Source organism: Heterodontus francisci, chromosome 9, assembly GCF_036365525.1.
Source record: "Heterodontus francisci isolate sHetFra1 chromosome 9, sHetFra1.hap1, whole genome shotgun sequence".
NCBI lineage: Eukaryota > Metazoa > Chordata > Chondrichthyes > Heterodontiformes > Heterodontidae > Heterodontus > Heterodontus francisci.
In genome coordinates, this window is record NC_090379.1 from 56,087,917 (window position 1) to 56,110,726 (window position 22,810).

A 22,810-nucleotide genomic window follows, 5' to 3' on the forward strand; every position below is an offset into this window, starting at 1 on the left:
AATCAAACCCCAATTAGAATCAGCAGCCTGTCCATCTGCGACATCTTAGCAATTTAAATGCTAGTGCTGAATCAGAAATCTCCAAATTGAGGAAATTCAATCTTCTATATAGTCTGTTAAAGTCTACGATATATTCCTCCATTGAATAACAATCCGCTTTTAGAAATCTATCAAAGTCTGATCATGCCTCACAGGCATTTAGTAGATCATCTTTCTTGTAGATCTCATCCAGAAATTCTAACAGAAGATCCAAACCTTCATCAGTATCCAGCTGGTGAGCATTTGGTTCACAAAACACTTTACTTCTGATTTTACTTTTGGTAGGAAGTGACAACATCAAGGCCATACCTTGTTTCCTCTTTGGTAGGGACATAACCTTTGCCCACACATCCACTTCATTCTTCCACTGGTCATAGAACTCAGACTTGGAGCACTTCGGACAGCAATCAAACCCTGACAATTTACTCTTGCGTTCTGCCATTTTCCTCAATAGCCACTGAGATTTTAGTTTTCTATGTGAAAAAAAATCTTAGTTTCCAACCTTCACCTTTAGATGACCATCCTCTGCTAAAATATTATACTCCAGAAAGCTTGTTATTGAAGGATTATGCTGGAGCCAATCTTTACTCAGTCTTGCAATTACTTTACAAAGTAAAAAGGATTACAAAAATGCAGCTTCTCACTCAAACCTTTATCCAGTTTCAATAAGTGTCTTCTTGTATATGTATATATATTTAAGTAAGACTTTAATTAACACCCGCCATCTGCATGTGATTAAACAACATTAACAGCTCCATCAATCATACGTGACCTTACCCGTCCCTATCTAATCTAGCCCTATAACCCATCTTTCAAACTCCCTGTCCCTCTCATCGTCTTTCACAAACCCCACCCTACCTCCCATTTTATCTAACTATGGGGTAGCGGGGGGTGGGGGTTGTGCCTTCAGCTGCCTAAGCATCAAGTTGTAAAATTCTCTCCCTAAATCTTTCTGCCTCTCCAGCTCCTTCTCAAAATACCTCTTTCCTTGCATTTATTTTTGACTGACTATGTATCTGAAGCTTCTTAGGATTTTGTTTTATGTTGAAGTGGCTTTATAAATGTGAGTTCTTGTTTTTCTGTTAAGATTCTCTCCATCAAATGATCAGTAATCTAGAAATACATCAGTAAAAAGAGAATTGTTAAAAATGAGATGGAATGAAAGGAGAGCATGGAGAGTTAGTACAGGATAAACAGAAATTAGTGGGATACTTAACCAGTATTTCACATCACTGTTTTTACAAAAAAAGGACATTGGAGGCAATGCTCCCTCTAAGGTGTACATGTGCGGGGATGCACAGAAACCGGGAAGATACTGAGTAGGCTGCTCACAAGTTGTTCCATTTAAGATAAGGTGGACGCATGTGCAGCCATCAAAACAAATTTAAAAAGGTACTGTGCAATGAAATGAACAAGCCACATACAACAAATAAAAATTAGGAGGGAACACTGGCAGGAGGTTACTCCCAATTTGGTTAAAAATGAGATGAGAAATACAATAAGTAAAATGAAGGTTTTGTAGAAGTCGTCAAGCTAAAGCAGGACAAAATGCCAGGATCTCCTGAGATTTATCGGGAGGCAAACAGGAAGGAAGTAGTACAGTCCAGAGAAAATATGCTTCAGGGTTCTATTGAGTGTGAATGTGTACGAGAGAACTGGAGAAAGGCTAATGTAATATCAATTTTCAAACTGAGAGGCGGAGCTTACAAAAATAATTACAGACCAATTAGTTTAACATCTATGGTGTGAAAAATCTTGGAAATTTTAGTTAAAAAGATAAAATTACTTAAATATTGAGGTGAATATAGAATAATTAGAAATAGTCAACATAAACTTCAGAGGGAGTGGTGTTCAGACTTGGAAATAATACCAAAATAGGAATTGTCTAAGTCTGATGACCAAAGGAAGTTACAAGGGGAGATTGGTAAAATGATGGAATGATGGAACTCGATGGCAGTTAATGGCAGGTACTATATTTTGGTAATGATTATACTTTGAATGGGGGCAAACTGGGTGATGTGGACGAGCAGATGGGACTTGTGGGTTCAGGTTTGTTAGACATTAAAAGCAGCATCTCAACTGGATAAGACTTAAACAAAAAAAGGAATAGTGGATTTCTGGTAAGAGTTAAGGAATATAAAAGTCAAGATATAATGGTGAATCTATATATAGCTTTATTAAGATTCCAGTTGGAGGGAATACTGCATAGAGAAAGGATGTTGAGGCACAGAGAGGGTATAATGCATTTTACTCAGGATGCTATTTCTTATGAGGAAATACAAATACAAAAGAGACTTGAAATCATTGCGGTTATATATGTTAGAACAGAGGTAATTCATTGTGAGAAAAGGGCCACTTCAGCACCAAGAGGCTCACATACTGAAGTGCAGCAACCAACCATCTCTCATTTCTATGATTCAGATTGCAATTAAGGGAAATAGTAGATTCAATGTATAAGGTGGAAAAGCATAAACTGGCACCAAGGGGAAACAGTGCAACTAGAAAAAGTGTGAAAACATTGCCTTTTAGGCATAGAAATTATGGTAGCAGTGAAGCTGAAGTGTCTGTAAACATTGTTTGTGGGTAGCAATGGATAAGTGACTTCAGAGAACTATCAGTACATGAATGCATCTTTATTTTGGGAAAGGTGGAGATGTTTGCAGAGCTGCTCATGGAGTGGGCACGTCAGGTGTTAAAGAGGTTTTTCATATGAAACTTGTATGGATTTGTCTGGCCAACTGTTGCCCGTTGCTTCCTCTACATGATGCTGTTGACTTTCAGCCTGATTGTCCTGCTGTGCTTGACCCCCTTCCTCTTTCTCCTCCTGTACATCCTTGAGTAGAACTCTTTAAAAGGCAAAGTTGCAAAGTAAGCAGCACAAAATCCTCAATAGCTGGGCTATTTTGTAGAGCTGCCTTTCCCCACTGAGTGTCTCAGAATGGTCCTCAGAATATCATTAGCCTGGTCGAAGATTATTCTGCTGGTAAATGGATTGTATTTTACTAGTCTCAGCTAGAGTTTGTGGAAAATGCACCTGTCACAAGCCATTGCTGCTGATAGTATTGTTGGTCTCAAGGAGCCAGCTAGTGTGCAAAAAGCTGGCTGTCTCAAAGTTAACAGCATTGTAGTAACTCACACGAAACCTTGCATGAGTTGCTACTGAAAAGACAAGACTTGCATTTATATAGCACCTTTCATGACTTCAGGATGTCCCAAACCAATGAAGTGCTTTTGAAGTGCAGTTACTGATGTAATGTAGGAAATGCAGCAGCCAATTGGGACACAGTGAACTGCCACTAAAAGCAATGTGATAATGACCAGATAATCAGTTTTTGTGACGTTGACTGAGGGATAATTATTGGCCAGGACACATCTTTGCAATCGTCTACATGGACTTCAGTATGGCTTTTGATAAGGTCCCGCATGGGAGATTGGTTAAGAAGGTAAGAATCTTTGGGATCCAGGGCAATTTAGCAAATTGGATCCAAAATTGGCTTAGCGGCAGGGGGCAGAGGGTGACGGTCAAGGGTTGTTTTTGCAATCGGAAGCCTGTGACCAGTGGTGCACCGCAGGGATCGGTGCTGGGACCCTTGCTGTTTGTAGTGTACATTAATGATTTAGATGTGAATATAGGAGGTATGATCAGTAAGTTTGCAGAGAACACGAAAATTGGTGGTGTCGTAATTAGTGAGCAGGAAAGCCTTAGATTACAGGACGATTATAGATGGACTGGTAAAACGGGCAGAGCAGTGGCAAATGGAATCTAATCCTGAAAAGTGTGAGGTGATGCATTTTGGGAGAACTAACAAGGCAAGGGAATATACAATGGACGGTAGGACCCTAGGAAGCACCGAGGGTCAGAGGGACCTTGGCGTACTTGTCCATAGATCACTGAAGGCAGCAGCACAGGTAGATAAGGTGGTTAGCAAGGCATATGGATTACTTGCCTTTATTAGGCGAGGCATAGAATATAAGAGCAGGGAGGTTATGATGGAGCTGGATAAAACACTAGTTAGGCCACAGCTGGAGTACTCTGTACAGTTCTGGTCGCCACACGATAGGAAGGATGTTATTGCACTGGAGAGGGCATAGAGGAGATTCACCAGGATGTTGCCTGGACTGGAGCATTTCAGTAAAGAAGAGAGACTGGATAGGCTAGGGTTGTTTTCCTTAGAGCAGAGAAGGCTGAGGGGGGTAGACAAAATTATGATTGAGGTATACAAAATTATGAGTGGCATAGATAGGGTAGGTAGAAAGAAACTTTTTCCCTTAGTGGAGGTGTCAATAACCAGGTGGCATAGATTTAAGGGGCAGGAGATTTAGAGAGGATTTGAGGAAACGTTTTTTCACCCAGAGGGTGGTTGGAATCTGGAACACACTGCTTGAAGGGGTGGTAGAGGCAGGAACCCTCACAACATTTAAGAAGTATTTAGATGAGCACTTGAAATGCCATAGCATACAAGGCTATGGGTCAGGTGCTGGAAAATGGGATTAGAATAGATAGGTGCTTGATGGCTGGCACAGACACGATGGGCCGAAAGGCCTGTTTCTGAGCTGTATAACTGTATGACTCTGGTGTCCTGGGTACTTCAATGCCCATCTGAGAGGGCAGATGGAGCTTTGGCATAACGTCTCATCCAAAAGGCAGCAGCTCCGACAGTACAGCTTCAGTACTGCACTGGAATGTTGTAGTTTACAGGGTCAAATGGAGCATATATTTCCATATTTGTGCAATAAATGATTCTCTGTACTTTTGAGGGTCCGGCAACTCTAAAAATTGAGGTGCAGTCATGCTAGTGCTCAGAGGTCCATGGAGAGTCTGAAGTGGAGGCTAGCTTGAATGAACAATACATTGTCACTTACTTAATGCAGCTATGCAGAGATTTGAATAATTTTAGAGGTCACCAGATGCAGCTAGAAATATCTTAGTCATACAGAATTCTGGCTGTAGTGCCTGTGATGGAGGTGGCCTGCAGGAAAGGTCTTGTGACACAAGTCTTTAATGGCTTTTTTCAATTGTGTATTCTCTGAAACCATTGGTTCTGGAATAGGCAGTTGAGTGCACTGGTCTAAATATCCTGGTGTGAAGGTACCAGCAAAAAGTGCCAAATACCTTTGGTGTTGCCTGAACAACCTCACCTTCCTTTCTGGCTCTTTGACATCCTCTTCCAAAAAACATATACGGCTAGATTTTTAGTTGCCGCTGGCCTCTGGGCTCCATCCCATCCCCAGGCCCTTTTCCCAGAGACGGAATGAGTGGCAGCAGGGCTACCTACCTGCGTGGCAGATAGCCTACTGACCCACTTAAAGACCTATTAAAGCCCATTAACAGAGGCTTCTGGGATATTCCAGTCGGCCTCCAGGTTCTCACAGATGGCAGGGGAACAGTTTAGCTGCCTGGAGGTGGCCTCCTGGCGGCAGGTGGAGGGGTGGGGGTGGCCAGCATTCCAGGCAGGCTTAGAAGTCCTCCCTGCCTGCCTGGGTACAGGAGCAGCTGCAGGCCGTCCTTAAAAGGGTTCCCCCCCCCCCCCCCAAACAATGGCTGCTGAATCTATTTTTATCCTGGAAAAAATTAGAGAGGGTCCCTACATTTTGGGGTACCATCACATACCTGCCATGGGCTCCTGCTGCTGCTTTCAAGCTGGAGAGCCTCCGATTAGCCCTTCAGATTCGAGAGCCTGCCCACCATCCTTAATTGTATGGTAAGCCTACCTACCCTCTGGCCATTAATCGGCCAAGTCAGGGAAAATCACAGGTGAGTGACTGTTTCCCACACAGTGAGGGCTTCTGACCCCCCACCCCCCCATTTGAGCATGAAGGCAGGGTTCAGAAGCCCGCAGGAAAATCCTGCCCATGGAGTGGGATACGCCCAAGAGAATAAACCCAATTTCATCTGTTTCGCAGGTCAAATAGCTGATGCCATAGCAAACAGACGCAGCGCTTAATGAAGAAGTTGCAGTGGTTTAGAGAAACGGTTCAGTATGTATTTTTATCATGACTTTCCTCTGTACTTACAAAAGACTCTTTGGCAAAACTTCCACACTGGTGTGGCCACCAATGTTGGAGCCATGTTTTATAGGAGCACAAACAAAGTTACAAAGAAAACAAGCAATCCATGTTGCAAAACTGGGTGTTTGACATTAGGATTTGATTTCCTTATTACTTCAATTTAGTCTGCTGCCAACTTCCAGCAGAAAACTGCAAATACAATTTCCATGGGTGGGGATGTGGTACAACAGAGAGCCACTCCATTTTGCATTCCTACCCTAATACCACAACTCAGAAAATTCATATCATAGTCTGTACTGCTCCAAAACACACAATTGGTGGATTTACCTACTGTGGTAGTAGGAAAATGCTGACATTTAAAAAATATCTATGGCAAATGGTGCTCAGTTTTCTCATCCTAGCAGTGTCAGGACAAACAGATTAACTTAGCCAATTTTCTTAGGAGAGCAATAAAAAAATTCGGAAGTCAGGATGTAGAAAATTCATTAGCATTTTAGTCATTTTTACTGTTTATACAGGCCCTATAAATTTATAATGCAAGTACATTTAATGCTAATAATAAATGCCTTTTAAGATCCACAGTATAAAGCTGTTTTGCTTCATTGCACTCTACAGATATTTACTGTAGTTTTAAAACAGACATACTTTTAATACCTCACCCATTATACTTGCTTTCCCTAGACTGGTTATTGATTCCCCGTAGTTTCGTCGAGGCATGACAGGCGAGGTACTTGGACTTGGTATATTTTCCATTTCTGTGCTTGAGGTAGTCGCTGAGGGAACTGCTGAATGATTCACTGACTCTTTGGCAGGCTTGATGTAAGTTGGCCTTATGTCATCATAATTTGTTAAGACAGTGGTGTTGTACCAATGGATCTGGAGGGGTGCAATATTACTGTAATGTTTCAGGATCAGAGGTTCTAGTCGATAGGCCTACAAATAAATTAAGATTTTACACTTGTCAAGTCTCTGACTCATTTCATTTTTTAGTGCTTTGCACATTTGAAGTGGCAAAATATTATGGAGAAACTATTGCGCATGAAAACTAGAAATGAGAGTTAAGAAATGGATCAATTAAGAGGCTAAACAGAAGCATCAGATACCCATCATTAAATATCAAAGAAACCATCGAGGTAAGGAATGTTCATTGAAGGTAATTATTCTTAGAAATGAGCATTCTTTGCCTTTCACTCACACAATGCTAGTAAGAGTAAACAATAGAGAAATGAAATAGTTTGCATTTTGGGTGCCCTGTATGGTACACTTCTAGGTCAAATATAGTACAGTTTGATGCAGAGTGAAGCTCCCTCCAATCTGCTTCAGTTTCAAACAGAAAAGCACCCATACTGCACCAGTATGATATTCTAATTTCCAACCCCAAGCAATCATCTATTTCATAGGCCTTCACAGCCACATCAGACAAGATTTTCATACTATCAACATGTGCCAGATTTGAACCAAGGTCCAAAAGTGAAAGCCCAATATATACATAATATATATAAAACTGCAAGTATGCAATTGATTTGTTTTAGGATACTGATCGTTTATGTACCTCACCACGACTCAGTTCCTCTCTGACCCCTTATTATCTAACTGCGTATTTATCAATGGTATTGTGAAGGCCTAGGGGAAACTTGCTTACCCTCTTGGCTGGGAAAGAGGACACAAAAGATGAGAAGAAAATCACTTTTAGTGTTATTGCAGTGATTATTTCACAGTTCGAGAGACTACAAACATGCTTAAGGTGCATTACATATAGAATGAGAACTCACCACAGGATCAGTTGGGTGAAATATATTGTACAACCGGCCACAGATACTTTTCGGTAGAATGTGATCTAGATTACCAGTATTTTGAGGACGTATGCCACGCAACGCTAGGAAAACAGCTAGAGGGGAGCCCATGCAGAAGAAATTTTCAACCTAAAATTAAATAAAATTTATTTTGGGTTTGACAAATAGTGTTAAAAATAAATGGCATAAAACAGAAAACAGAAACATCTCATCTATTGGGAATTCACAATTTGGGATTCACACCCAGAAAATTATGATCACAATGATCACAAACATTCTGTACTAAAGTTAAAATTCAGCTGTTAATTTTCAACATCGGAATGATACTTTTTTTTTTACAATTATGTGCACGCAACATTTGTCCAAATCTCAAATTTAAATAATCCCAAGAAACCAAAGCAGTTTTCTTTTTAAATCAGCTATAACGAACGAGTTGCACTGTCCAACAAGTGGAAAGAACTCATGGACTTCTTTGTCATTAAGACAGAGGCCATCCATTTTGTTCTTTCCCCTTGGACACCAAACCAAACCTTCCACAAGGCTTCCCCAACCCTAGCTACGATCATGTATCTTTCTCTAGTTCTCTGGTTGATGATTGGAATCAGGACTACAACCAGTGTCAGACCAGTAGCTGAAGTATAAACATACCAGCAATAATCTGAAATGATTGAATGCCTATGATCAATGTAAATCTTTAATGGCAGATGGAGAGAACCTCGAGAATAAAACAATTCACTGATGTCTGCAGCTGTTATCAGATAGTGTAAAATGGTCACCCATTGTGTTGTAGCCATCTTATCTGGTAGATGCATAGTTTGGTGTGTCCTCATTTTTAATTGGTAGATTTTAAAGATGTTACCCGCGGCAATGCATTTTAGGCTGGAGAAAGGAAAAATGCAGGCCACAGATACTTTACCCTTATCTGCCACTTTAAACTGAGACTCAGCAGAGCTGGAATTATGATTGAGGGGAAATCATTGCAGGTAGTTTTCTCAACTGAAACACTGGCAAAACACAAAAGACATACTGGACCAGTCATCAAAAGTATAGTACTGTTGAGAACAATTCTCAACTGAACTTAAATGATTTGGTCTTTTTTTTTGTTAACAAGGGACAGGATTATAAAGTCCTATCTCACTGAATTTCAGAGTTATGCAAACTTTAAATGGCAGGTAATGCATCTACTTCTAAACTCACCTTAAATTTCAAAGCAGGTAATCTGAATGGAGCTGAAGCTTTCACTTGAAGTAATTGGTGCTCTAATTTTTTTAATCTGTAAAATGAAATTTAAATATGAATGGATGCCGAGGTAGAAATGTACTGTAAAAATTTATAATTTTTTAAAATATAAAATCCAAATTTTATAAAAGCACCACTAATCTTCAGCTGCATTTTTGTTCTCTGCTGCCAGTTGGTATGCCACAAGGAATGGTTACAGTTGGATATTAAAATATGTATACATATATCTGTACCCTTTTCCCAGGGATATCTGAATTGGCTCGTAAATACAGTCCAATACCAACATTTAAATAGACACAGACACCCCTCCCCCACCCTAGCCTTCAGGCAACTTTTGTAAATTCTACACTCATCACTGTTGGTTCCACACCTCAGAATGTTGCTGCAGAGCGGTCAGTCAAAGTTTGCAACAATTGCCCACAGAGCAAAGTCATAGCGTCAGGAGAAGAAACTTTGCAGAGCAAAAGTAAAAATCAAACAGCATGCCACTCTGGGTCACCTTAATCACCTTCTAAATACTGACTCCAGGGCGTTGATAATAAACATCAGAGGTCAGCTGCCAAGCATGGGATATATGGCAAAGAAACCTAAAGGAGGCAAACAATTAAAACAAATGGGGGAAGAAATGGCAATGAGTACTTTTGCCCCCATTCAGATAAAGCGCTGCTTTGCATTACTTATTCTAGATTTGTGACATCGCACTATATAATTATTTTAATTTATCCAACTATAACTATTCCAGGTGGCAAAGCAAGTCTCAGGATGAAGTAGGAAGGAGTTGAGTTGGGAGATGGAGGGAGACAAGACAGAAAAGTGAAGGAGGAGGAAAGCAGAGGGCCGAGAATGGAAAAGAAGTAAGGGACACAAGGATAGGGAAGGAAGGAAGGAGACAGAGGCTACTGAAGGCTGCAATTTAGAAAGAGAGAAATACCATGACTTACTTCCTTCACCATGTGGTTACAGGCTGTACAGAATTTAACAGAACACAATGAAACCATACAGCCTACTGCATCAGAGCTTGCTTTCCAAAGAACTATCCACTTAATCCTGTTCTGTGCCCTCTACCATATCCTTTTCTAATGTTCTTGTTTTTAAAAAAATATATATTCGTTCATGGGACGTGACAAGGCCAGCATTTGTTTCCTATCCCTAATTGCCCTCGAGAAGGAATTGATGCGTTGCCTGCTTGAGCCACTGCAGTCCAAGTGGGGTAGGTACACCCACAGTGCTGTTAGAAAGAGAGTTCCAGAATTTTGACCCAGTGACAGTGAAGGAACAGTGATCTATTTTCAAGTCAGGTTGGTGTGTGGCTTGGAGGGGAACCTGCAGGTGGTGGTGTTCCCATGCGCCGGCCGCCCTTGTCCTTCTAGGTGGTAGAGGTTGCAGGTTCGGAAAGTGCTGTTGAAGGAGGCTTGGCAAATTGCTGCAGTGCATCTTGTAGATGGTACACGCTGCTGACACTCAGTGGTGGAGGGAGTGAATGTTTAAGGTGGTGGATAGGGTGCTGATCAAGTTGACTGCTTTGTCCTGGATGGTATCGAACTTCTTGAGCATTGTTGGAGCTGCCAGGCAAGTGGAGAGTATTTCATCACACTCCTGACTTGTGCCTTGCAGATGGTGGACAGGCTTTGGGAGACAGGAAATGAGTTACTCACTGCAGAATTCCTAGCCTCTGACCTGCTTTTATAGCCACAGTATTTATATGGCTGGTCCAGTTAAGGTTCTACTCAATGGTGAGCCCCAGGTTGTTGATGGTGTTGGGGATTCAGTGATAATAATGGTGTTGGGGAGAGGATTAGATTCTCTCTTGTCGGAGATGGTCATTGGCTGGCACTTGTGTGGCACAAATGTTACTTGCTACTACTCATCAGTCCAAGCTTGAATGTTGTCCACGTCTTGCTTTATGCGGGCACGGACTGCTTCAGCATCCGCGAGTCACGAATGGTACTGAACACTGTGCAATCATCAGCAAACATTGCCACTTTTGATCATAAGATGGAGGGATGGTCATTGATGAAGCAGTTGAAGATGATTGAGCCTAGGACACTAGCCCTGAGGAACTCCTGGGGCTGAGATGATTGGCCTCCGGAAACCACAAGAATCTTCCTTTGTGCTAGGTACTTGTAGAAATATTTATCCATTTCTGTTTTCATAGCTTTTATAGATTTTACCTGCACTTCTGTTTCTGGTATGGTATTCTATACCCAAACAGCCCTTGGTGTAAAAAGACTTCCAACAACCTCCCCTTGCCCCACTCACCTTCCATTTCACTCTTTTTGGTGATCCTCATTCTATGTGCTCTAGGTACTAACTAACTAACTGGCCAGTGGAAATAGTTTTTCCACAATTTACTTTATTAACATCCGTCATAATTTTTAACAGCTGCACCAGACCTCCCCAATCTTTTTGTTTTCATACAAAGAGGTCCAGTTTCTCTATCTTTCCTGAAAGCCAAAAGTGTTCATCCCCAGTATAAGTTTAACGAAATATGTTTTGCAATATCTCCATGGCCTTGACAACCTTCCTAAAGTAACTTGCCCAAGACTGAACACAATATTCAATCTTATCCTGTAAGTTTTTATCTCCTCTTTGCTTGTATACTCTATGCCCCACTTATAAAACCTCTTTGATTGCACAAATTTGTTTGACAGCTTTATCCATTTGTCTTCCAACTTTCAAATATTTGTGCATCTGAATTGCACGTCTCTCTGCTTTTCTACGTCTTTAAAAGTTTTACTGTTTAGAGTATATTTAATCCCTTATTTCCCCCCTAAAATTTAGCACTGCATATTTCTCTACATTAAATTTTATCCAAACATCTATTTGTCCAATTGACTTAATTTGTCTACACTCTCCTGAAGTTACTTTCACTTCCCTTCACAGTTAACCATGCTCCCCATATTTGTGTCTGTAAATTTTGATATCATGTCCGCTATACACAACTCCAGTTCATTTATATATTGGGAAGAACAATGAATATAACTGCCTTTGGAGTTAGCACTGCTCGTGTTCCTCCAGTCTGAAAAACATCCGTTAGCCACTACTCTATGCTTTATGTCCTTTAGCCAACTTTCCATTAATGCTGCCACATTCCCTTTAACATTTTAACACCTGAATTTGATCAAAAAGCCTTCTATGCAGTATCTAATTAAATGTTGTTTTGAAAACATAATACCGCATTTCCTTTATCAATAGTTATTTCCTTAAAGGAATCATTAAATTTGTTATACAACACTTGCCTTTTAAAAATTCATGCTGGCTACCTTTAATTAATCCATAATTTTATTCCATATTATTGTTTTTAGCATCTGTACTGGGACAGCTTCTAAGCTGACTGCGCTATAGTTATCTGATTTATGCTCTCTCCTTTCTTAAATTGAGGTAATACATTGGCAATATAGCAAACCTCTGTTATAATTTCCAAATCCTAGGATATTTGGAAGTTTCTGGTCAAAACTTAGGTTATTTTGCTCTCTGATTTTCCTCAGCATTCTAGTGTGTATGTCATCAGGGCCCTGTGCCTTTTCCAGAGTGCCACAAACCTTTTCAATCCAACATCTTTAACTGTAGTTATTCTATCTCATTTCTCCATCTCATCCTATTTCATCCTTTCATTCTTCTGTGAAAAACAAGGCAAAGTACTCATCTAGTATCTCTGCCATTCCTGCAACTTCCATGAAAGGATTTCCTTTGTCTCTAGTTGGTCCCACCTTTTTAGTAACTATTCTTTTACTTTTATAAAATCCTTTACGATTTCTATTAATGCCACCCACTTCTGGGGAGAATGTAGAAGCCAAACCTGTGGCTGAGTTGCAGCACTCTCAACTCTTTGCCAGATGGTCGTGGGTTCAAGTCCCACTCCAGAAACTTCAGCATATAATCTCATCTGACATTCCAGTACAGTACTGAAGGAGTGCTACACTGTCAGAGGGGGTCATCTTTTGGATGAGATATTAAACCAGGGACCCGTTTGCTGTCTCATTGCACTATTCGAAGGAGGAGGAGCAGGGTGGGCAGGAGTGCAGGGATGGTTTTCCTGGTGTCCTGGCCAACATTTAGCCCTCAACGACCATCCAGAAACAGATGATCCAGTCATTTATTTCATTGTTGTTTGTGGAAGCTTGCTGTGTGCAAACTGACTGCTGCCTTTTCTACTCTACAACAGTGACTACACTTCAAAAATACATTATTGGTTGTTAAGGCTTTTCAGACATCGGAGGCCATGAAAGGAGCTATATAAATGCTGCTTCCTTCTTTCTATCCATTAAGGGAAAATGGAACACTTCATTCTACACCTTTTGTTTTGGTGGCAATAGAGAAAGGACAGGAAAATGCCAGCAATGATGGCAGATACCAGAGCTGGTGAGATTATATGAAATGTTGCTCTCAAATTCATCTTTGTGTAAGTCGCACTAAGATTGCTTTTTCAAGTTATTTGTTTTATTTTCAAAACCACCACCCAGGCAATACAGCCTTCATGTGTACACGCTCTGGCTTTAATGATCAAATGTTTTCTCAGCTTTTCTTGGTCAGAAGAAACCAACTGCGGTTAGAACGAAAAAAAATTCACACGCATCTGACACAGGTATACTGAGCTCTTGGGTCTTCTCTTCCCTCCCAGTCTAAATTTACGTGCTTTTTGGAAATCTGATTATCTTTACTACATCTGGTTAAGCAAACATAATAGAGTGCCTTATTTCCACATTATGCTACATAAACTAAAAGTTCAAAATCACCATTACCAAAAATCTGAACTGACTCATTAGCAATACGATGCATGCAAAAATAGTACCTTTATGTACCTAATTTTGATAAAGCAGTTCGGAAACATGATTCTAAGTTTACACCATGTATATATCCTTACCGTTGTTTAGTCTTGAGAATATCATCCAGAAGCTCACGCTCCTCAAAACTCATGGCAGTCTCTGGCATCTCCTCTTCCTCCTGGACCAGTTTGTCATAAAATCGCACTGGATACCATCCAGTCATAATATCATAAGTGATGACACAGCCTAGCGAGTGGGCTACTATTGAAACCTTCCCGCCATGAACTTCAAAATCTGGGTTCCGAGAACAGAAAAGCGCATATAACCGATTTAACTCCAGCTGAAGACCTTTTACAATCTGAAGCAAGAAAAAATATAAAAACATATAATGATATTCCTAGCTTTCACTATCGTATACATAAAGCTGGATTAAAAATATCATAGCCGTATTATGAATACACACGTAATTCTGTACCAATATAAATTTAGATAATTCTGGATAGATATTTACAAAAAGTCAAAGCAATTCTGTATGTGAGATGCAAAATGCAACTCAGTTAAATATATAATTAAATTATAACTAGATTCAAAAACAGTGTATAACCACTTCAAAAAATTTTCACGATCCAATAGATCCCTAATGCAAGTTTAATAATACACTGCTAAAATTAAATTGATACTCAGTGTTATTTCTACCTTTGCCACAATTAATGAATACTGTAGACCACCAACAGAATACTTGAAGACTCTATATAAGCTGTTCAACTAAACTAATATCAGTTAGTTACAGGATTCAAAATTATATGCCTTGGTCATCAGTTGCTTAACAGGAACTAATACACCAGTGTACACTGTACAGTTTACAGCTGATCCAAATGAGATTTAAAATACATCATGACATTTTTTAACCAGGTATGTGTGTAATGAGCTCTAAGCGCGAGCAGGTCTAAAAGTTGCAAGAAAAAATGGTCATTTTGCCTTTTTGTCTGGCTAGTCACACTGTCAAGAACGTGGTTTTCATAAGCTACAACATAACATTTTGTTTTGGAAGGGCAGTGGCTTTGTACATGTATAGAATAAGGAAACAGGATGTTGCTAATGCTCCTGTCACCCTATCACCACCCTGAAACACAAGAAATGGGGAAAAGAATCATGGTTACAATGGATTGCTCAGATTTGGAAGTCTGAATTCTGCAATAAATACAAGGGCATTTCCTCCAACTAAAAAAGGTATACTTTAAAAATGACAAGTTGCCACATGTAATTTTTTTCTTCCCATCTAAACAAGCCTGATAGGATGTTACCTTAAACAGGGCTTGATTTAAAATTTTTTTTTTACATTACTGAGATTACAAATCAGTTGTTTGTTCACACACATGCATGCACAATTCATTGTTCCTTTTTCAGATTAGACAAACTAAGAGTTAGAAGTTCACTTTGGGAAGCAGCATACTGGGGGAGGGATCAGGTGAAAGGAGATTTAGAAATCTTAAGACAAAAATCGAAGCACTAGAGCAGTGTAGCGATTTGGATAAAGATAAACAGATTGGGATGAAAAGGAACAGAGAATTGAAGAGTAATAGATAAACATTCCAGCGTAAACAACATTTCAAAAAAACAGACAGAATGGAAAAGGAGTAGTCCTCATAGTAAAGGATGACACAAGGACAGTAGTGAGAAAGGATCTTGGTTCAGAAGATAAGGAAGCAGAATCAGTATGGGTGGAGACTAGGAATAACAAGGGTCAGAAAATGCTGGTGGGAGTGGTTTATAGGCAGTAGTAATACGATTAAACAAAGCATTAAGCAAGAAATAATTGGAGCTTGCAACAACTGCAATGCAATAATTGTGGGGGGCTTTAATCTTCATAAGACAGGACAAAATCAAATTGGCAAAGGTGGTCTGGAAGATTAATTTGTAGAATGCTTTCGCAACAGTTCCTGGAACAATAAGTTGTGGAACCAACTAGAGTTAAAGCTATTTTATATCTAGTATTATGCAACGAGGCAGGCTTAATTAGTAGTCTTATAGTAAAAGATCCTCTGGGAAAAAGTGAACATAATTCAATTGAATTTGATATTAAGTTTGAAAGCAAGATACTCTAATCCCAACAAGAATTTTGAACTTAAAGAAAGCCAATTACATAGGTATGATGGGAGAGCTGGCTAAGGTTGATTGGGAGATGGAGTAAGTGTTATGATGGTAAATAAACAGTGGGAAACATTTAAAGAAACAATTCAAACTGTTCAACAAAAGTACATTCCATTAAAGAACAAAAACTCAGCAAGAAAGAGCCATCTGGAGCTTACTGGGGAAGTTAAGGATAGTAATTGATTAAAAGAAGAGGCTTATAATGTTGCAAAGAACAATAAGCCTGAGGATTGGGAGGCTGTTAGAGCCCAGCAAAGGGTGAGCAAAAAGTTGATAAAAAGGATTGATTGAATCCTTGAAAAAGGAAAATTGAATATGAAAGTAAATTAGCCAAGAATATAAATACAGATTGGAGAAATGGGATATGGTAGAGCCATTGAACAAATATTTTGGGGCTGAATTTTACTGGCCCCTTGACGCCACGGGGTCGCCACATTTTACCGGCGGCGGCGGGACCTCAGTGAGGACCCCTGCCGCATGGCGGTGGCACCACAATTAGCATATGGTAATACTTACCTATGCTGATTATGCAGCCCACTGCCTCTCCACCGACACTGCCAGATTTTCCGTTGAATGGGTGGCCGCTACGCGCCGTCCCGTTCACGATCTGAAAAGCCGGCAGGTCCTCACTCTGCATTACAGAAGGGGGGGAGATACACAGGGTTTAACTCTGCATTCTGGAAGGGAGGAGGGGGGGGGGGATATGCAGGGGTCCAACTCTGCATTCTGAAAGGGAGGGGTCTGGGATTACTGGAGGGAAAGCTGTGCTGGCATGAAGGGAGGTACCATGTACTATCCCTATATTAACAGTGTATGTTCTGTGTTTGTGAGGGGGCAATGGCACATGAGGCACCGTGTGTGTGGGGAGCGTGTCAGAGGGTGCCAGAAAGGGCAGGAGCTTAAGGATGGTTGGGGGGGGGGGGGGGGGCAATCGATTCAGCTGGTAGGATCTTGATGTGGTCATGCTGTGCCACTCTGAGTGTTGGCCAAGATGGGCAATGCCATGGCACACCACATAGTTGATCCAGGAAAGCAGCTGATGAACCCATCAACACCAATCCATGCCCTGTTAGGAACCTTCGAATACATGCAGGGTTCAACTTTATTTATCGCATAGAAATAGGTATGGCTCATCCTACATTGTGTGATCCTCTGCACGTGAGAATATGTACGCGCCAGAGGCAATATCAACAGGCAGGTGTGAGCCACGTAGAGCCCTCCGGTCGTGAGCAGCAGCCCCCAAGGGGAGCTCGCCATCACGGTTGCCGTGCATTTACAGGCCCCACATGACATGCCATCAGATGTCAGAGCACCAGTGTCAGAGGAGATTACACATATAGAGAGGGTGATGACATGTCTCTGTGCCCTACTCAAGGATGACCTGCAGCCCATGGGCTCCGGTGGACATCCCATGCCTTTGTTCCTCATAGCAGCAGTGGTTCTCAAGCCTGATGCCTCTGCAGCCTTTTAGGGGCTCACCAGAGACCTTAGTGATGTCAAACAGTCAGTGCACCGCTGCATTAGGGAGGTCACGAAGGCCTTACACCAGAGTGTCAGTGAGGATGTCCGCTTCAGGACGGACTCTCACAGCCAGGCCCAGAGTGCCATTGGTTCTGGCACCATTGCCAGGGAACCATAGGTTGTAATGTTCATAGACTGCACTCATGTGGCCATCAGGCCTACTGCCAGGCCACCACCTGCAGACGTCACCATTAAAGGAGCCCTCTCAATCTAGGTGAAACTGGTATGTGAACACAGCAGATGCTTGCAGTGAATGTGTGACTGCTTCTCAGGCAGCTACCATGACACCTGGGTCTTGCGTCAGTCCTGGCTGCCACCGCTGTTCACTGAACTGACTCAGATGGAGGGGTGGCTTCTTGGAGATAAGGGCTATCCTTTGCAGACATGGTTCCCGACACCAGTGAGAGACTCCACCACTACTGCAGAGGAGAGATACAACGCCAGCCACCGAGCTATGTGAGCCATCATTGAGCAGGAGATCGGCATGCTGAAAGAGCGTCTCCAATGCCTGGATGGATAGGGTGATGCCCTGTACTATGGGCCGAAAAGGCCAGCTCCTTTCTTTGCTGCTCTGCACAACTATGCACCCAATAGAGACCAGGCCTGGCATGATGAGGAGATATGTCAACAGGATTCCTCCTCGGACTATGAGGATGCTGAGGACCTACAACATGAAAGATGCAAGGGAGGGCAGATGGCACCCAGGCTCTGCACGCAGGGCGAGCAGTGAGCTGGGGACATACGGAAGTGGCTTATCAGACAAAGGCTGTCTGCTCCATAGGAACCAACACCAGTTCTGCAAGCCACACATCACCCACGCTCACCTGCTCCGCACCAGTCTACATCTGCAGCATCCCTCTGTAAACCATTAGAGGCAGCAGCTGACCGAGCCAATGTCCATGTCACTGAGTCTGTGGAGACGCTCATGAGTAATGGTGGCATGGTAATGCTGTTATTGCATATGTTGGCTCTCCTGAAGGGCCAACAGTGCCAAGGGATGTGACATTGGCGCTACATGTTGGCACACATCATTCACAGAGAAAAGGACACACATGTTGGTGAGACAAATTTAGTGGAAGATGTATTTACATTGCTGTAACACCCATGCATTCCCATTTGTGTCAGTGTGTTCTCTGTAAACCTCTGAAATACCTTCTATTTAAGTCTCACGTCCTGGAATGTGCAAAATTATTATTCACCCAGGTGCAGCACGCCTGCAAGAAAGAATGTTACACTTGAGTGGGAGAAGAGGATCGCAACTTCACAGGACACTGGGACACAGCAGGGTAAGTATGTGGCAGCAAGGCGAAAAGTGCTGGGGTCACTCAGCAGGTCAGGCAGCATTTGTGGGAGACAGAAGCAGAGTTAACTTTCAGGTCTGTGAACTTGGACAAGTTAACTCTGCTTCTCTCTCCACAGATGCTGCCTGACCTGCTGGAGTTCACCAGGACTTTCTGCTTTGCTGCCAGATTGACAGCAGCCCCACTCTTCAGTAGACAGGTAAGTATTTCTTTGACAGCGTTTAGGGCGGCGCAGTGGTTAGCACCGCAGCCTCACAGCTCCAGCGACCCGGGTTTGGTTCTGGGTCCTGCCTGTGCGGAGTTTGCAAGTTCTCCCTGTGACCGCATGTGTTTCTGCCGGGTGCTCCGGTTTCCTCCCACAGCCAAAGACTTGCAGGTTGATAGGTAAATTGGCCATTGTAAATTGCCCCGAGAATAGGTAGGTGGTAGGAGAATTGAGGGAAGTTGGGGATGAGGTAGGAAATATGGGATTAATGTAGGATTAGTATAAATGGGTGGCTGATGGTCGGCACAGACTCAGTGGGCCGAAGGGCCTGTTTCAGTGCTGTATCTCTCTATGAAAGCTGTCAGAAAGCAGGTTCTGGAGCGCTTAAAATAGGGCCCCAGCATCTGCTGCACAGCTGTCAAAGACACTCTCACTGCGCTGAATGTCCCGCCTCTCCCCACGTAATATGGGGTGGGCAGCTCGGCGCCGTGATTCTAATGAGCCCCCACGATTAATATCGCGAGGGGCCCAAGGGGATAATGAGTGAGGCCATTAGGTAATTAATATCAGCAGTGAAACAGTATTAGAGAAACTTAAGGGACTAAATGCGGACAAATCCCCAGGACCTGATGGTCCACATTCTGGGGTTCTAAAAGAGTGTAACTGCAGAGATAGTGGATGCACCTATGATTTTCCAAAATTCCCTAGATTGTGGAATAGTCCCAGCGGATTGGAAGTTAGCAAACCTAACACTGCTTTTCAAGAAAGGAGGGAGAGAGAAAACAGGGAACTACAGACCAGCTAGCCTGACATGAGTCGTTGGGAAAATGCTGGCTGGACTCTATTATTGAGGAAATCTTAATGCACTTAGAAAATCACAGTATGAACAGCCAGAGTCAACATAATTTTTCGAAAGAGAAATCATGCTTGACAAATTTATTTGAGTTTTTTGAGGATGTAACTAGTAGGGTAGATAAAGGGGAACCAACAGGTGTAGTGTACTTAGATTTCCAAAAGACACTCGATAAGGTGCCATACAAAAGACGAATATGCAAGGTAAGGGTGCATGGAGTTGGGGGTAATATATTAGCACAGATAGAGGACTGGTTAATGGACAGGAAGCAGAGAGTAGGGATAAATGGGTTATTTTCAAGTTGGTAGGTTGTAACTAGTGGGAATGCCACATGGATCAGTGCTGGGGCCTCAGCTATTTACAATCTATATTAATGACTTAGACGAAGAAACTGAGAGCAATGTATCATCTTTTGCCGACAATACAAAGCTAGGTGGGAATGTAAGCTGTGAGGAGGACACAAAGAAACTGCAGAGATATAGACAGGTTAAGTTAGTGGGCAACAAGGGGGCAGATGGAGCATAATGTAGGAAGTGGGAGTATATTTACTTCGGTAGTAAGAATAGAAAAGCAGATTTTTTTTTTGAAAAGGCATGAATCTTCTAAATGTGGACATTGAGAAATTTGGGTGTACTTTTAAAAGGAACACAGATTGTTAGCATTGTTAGCATGCAGGTACAGCAAGCAATTAGGAAGGCAAATCGCATGTTGGACTTTATTGCAATGGGATTAGAGTACACGAATAAGGAAGTCCTGCTACAATTGTGCAGGGCTTTGGTGAGATGACACCTGGATTTGTCTGTGCAGTTTTGGTCTCCATATTTAAGGAAGAACATGCTTGCCTTGGAGGTGGTACAGCGAAGGTTCACTATAAGGGTTGCCCTATAATGAGCTACTTAGTAAGATGGGCCTATTGTCATGGAATCTGTGGTTTGCAGGAGCCGTGGGAAGCGTCTTTGAGCAGTCTTCTGAACAGATGACTTGTCGAATGTTCTGTTAGGTGCACAGACCCTGACTGCAAAGATTGTTTCTTTTTTTGGGTTAGACTGTGAGGTAATGGGACAGACTGTCTGAACAGAAATGGACACAAAAACTTCAGGTTTCTGTGAAAACAGAAACAGGCTGGAACCAGATAGAAAAGGAGACAGAATCATCCAAACTCAGATGGCAGGAAGGTGCATTTTTCAGGCAGGTTGAAGAAAGTGAAGCAAAAACAAAAAGTGCTGGAAATACTCAGCACGTCTGGCAGCATCTGTTGAGAGAGAAGCAAAGTTAATGTTTCAGGTCTGTGACCTTCTGATGAAAGGTCATATGAATGATCATATTGAATGGCAGAACAGGCTCGAGGGGCCGTATGGTCTACTCCTGCTCCTATTTCTTCTGGTATGGAAGTTGGACTCATGGGGTCATGCATGCTTCTTGAAAAACAATTCTGATGAGCAGTTCCAAATTTCTTTGCAGAAATTTGAAAAGCTATAAAATCCTTGAACTTACGATTCTCAAGCTTTACTTTTGTAATCCTAGGCTGAATCCTCTTCTTAAGGATTTCTCCATTCGAGCTCACTGCGCACCATCACCTCCCTGCCCACTTCACCCACCTCACCAATGGTCCAGCCCTCCAATCAATCTTAAAAGGAGTCCCAAAATATCATCCAAACAAAAGCTTTGCATAATTAATATTTGAGGTTAAACATCCTCATGCATCAATTACTGCATCCAAGGAGTTTTGATGATGATTACAATTTTTAATTAAATCATTACCATCGGCAAAATAGATGCATCTTACACGGCATTATTAGAGAGATCTAAATGAAAGTGCTAATTGGTTGATACCAGGTGCTTTAAGAATCAATCGTTATATCATTGCTGCTGTAGTGTCATGGAGGATTAGAGACAGAATAGAAAGCAAATAAAAATGCCACAAATTAATCAGTCCAGCTCAAATCCTATTTACTAATTCATAAGTCTTAGCTCCACTCACTTCGTTGTGCATGGAATCTCAATTGTGTACTTCCTCTCCCACTATGTGCCATATGACTCACTGCAACCAGCCTCAAATATACAGTGGTACTATCTTAAATCTTGCTTTAAGTCATTATCGAGTTATTATAACTGTGCACAAATGTATGCCAACAATCTATTCAAAAAGGTGCTTCGCTTACAATTTCCATCCGTGTCCCCAGCTTAAACTGCAGCAGTTTCCACTTTTATTTACATTCCCTCTGCACTTCATCTCATCTTGCATTACACAGAACCAATATATAGATATCTCTATGATAACCCTGCATATGCTATAATTGAAATTCCATCAATTTGATGACAAGATGCTGTTCAAGTGTTTTTTAAAATACATTTTTAAATACACACAATTCAATTGCTATCCCCAGCATAGCCAGGTCAGATCTGAAATTATTCACTTTTTTTAAGCTTGGGTGTCATCGGTAACATACAGGGCTAGAAAACTGTCTTTGCTGGTAGCACAAAATGGGCAGTATTGATAGGACATCTCTTATACACTCAACCTGATATTTAGTTCCTTAGACTTCAATTGAATGGCATATTGAATCGTGTATATAATAGATATCTTATGCAATATTGTCTCATTTGTGCTGCTGCTCAAGGCTAAATTCTACCCAATAGTTCCTTTACCTACAAAGGATAAAAAAAATTAAGGACTGGTCAGCCAGAAATGCCTGGAAACAAAAGTGCCAGAATTTTTTTTTCCAGGTCTGATAAAGGAACACAACACAAAGTTGCTAGCTCTATGAAATGCTGTTTGACCCTCCTCCCCGGCACTGGATTGAGAGGCAGGCGGCTGCTGACCTCTGCTTGTTCCAGGTCCCGTTTACCGGGTGGTGGTGGTACCCCTTCACCGCCTTTGTTCGGCGGAGAGTTTCATCTGTTGACTTTTTTTTATTAAAATAAAACCACCC

At 41.7% G+C, this 22,810-nt stretch overlaps 1 protein-coding gene across 10 annotated transcripts in view; it reads right to left on the minus strand.

Moving 5' to 3' along the window:
• Positions 1 to 22,810, minus strand: part of ddhd1b (DDHD domain containing 1b) — a 96,682-nt gene that overhangs the window by 12,526 nt on the left and 61,346 nt on the right. For 8 of the 10 annotated variants that reach the window (XM_068039144.1, XM_068039143.1, XM_068039145.1 and 5 more), the window contains 4 exons: positions 13,945 to 14,204; positions 9,039 to 9,114; positions 7,821 to 7,970; positions 6,708 to 6,981 (listed from right to left, as the gene is read on the minus strand). In XM_068039144.1, the coding sequence (XP_067895245.1) occupies positions 6,708 to 6,981; positions 7,821 to 7,970; positions 9,039 to 9,114; positions 13,945 to 14,204 (760 nt within the window). Of the gene's footprint in view, positions 1 to 6,693; positions 6,982 to 7,820; positions 7,971 to 9,038; positions 9,115 to 13,944; positions 14,205 to 22,810 lie in introns of all 10 variants that reach the window. The other 2 variants (XM_068039147.1, XM_068039153.1) reach the window with 2 other exon arrangements.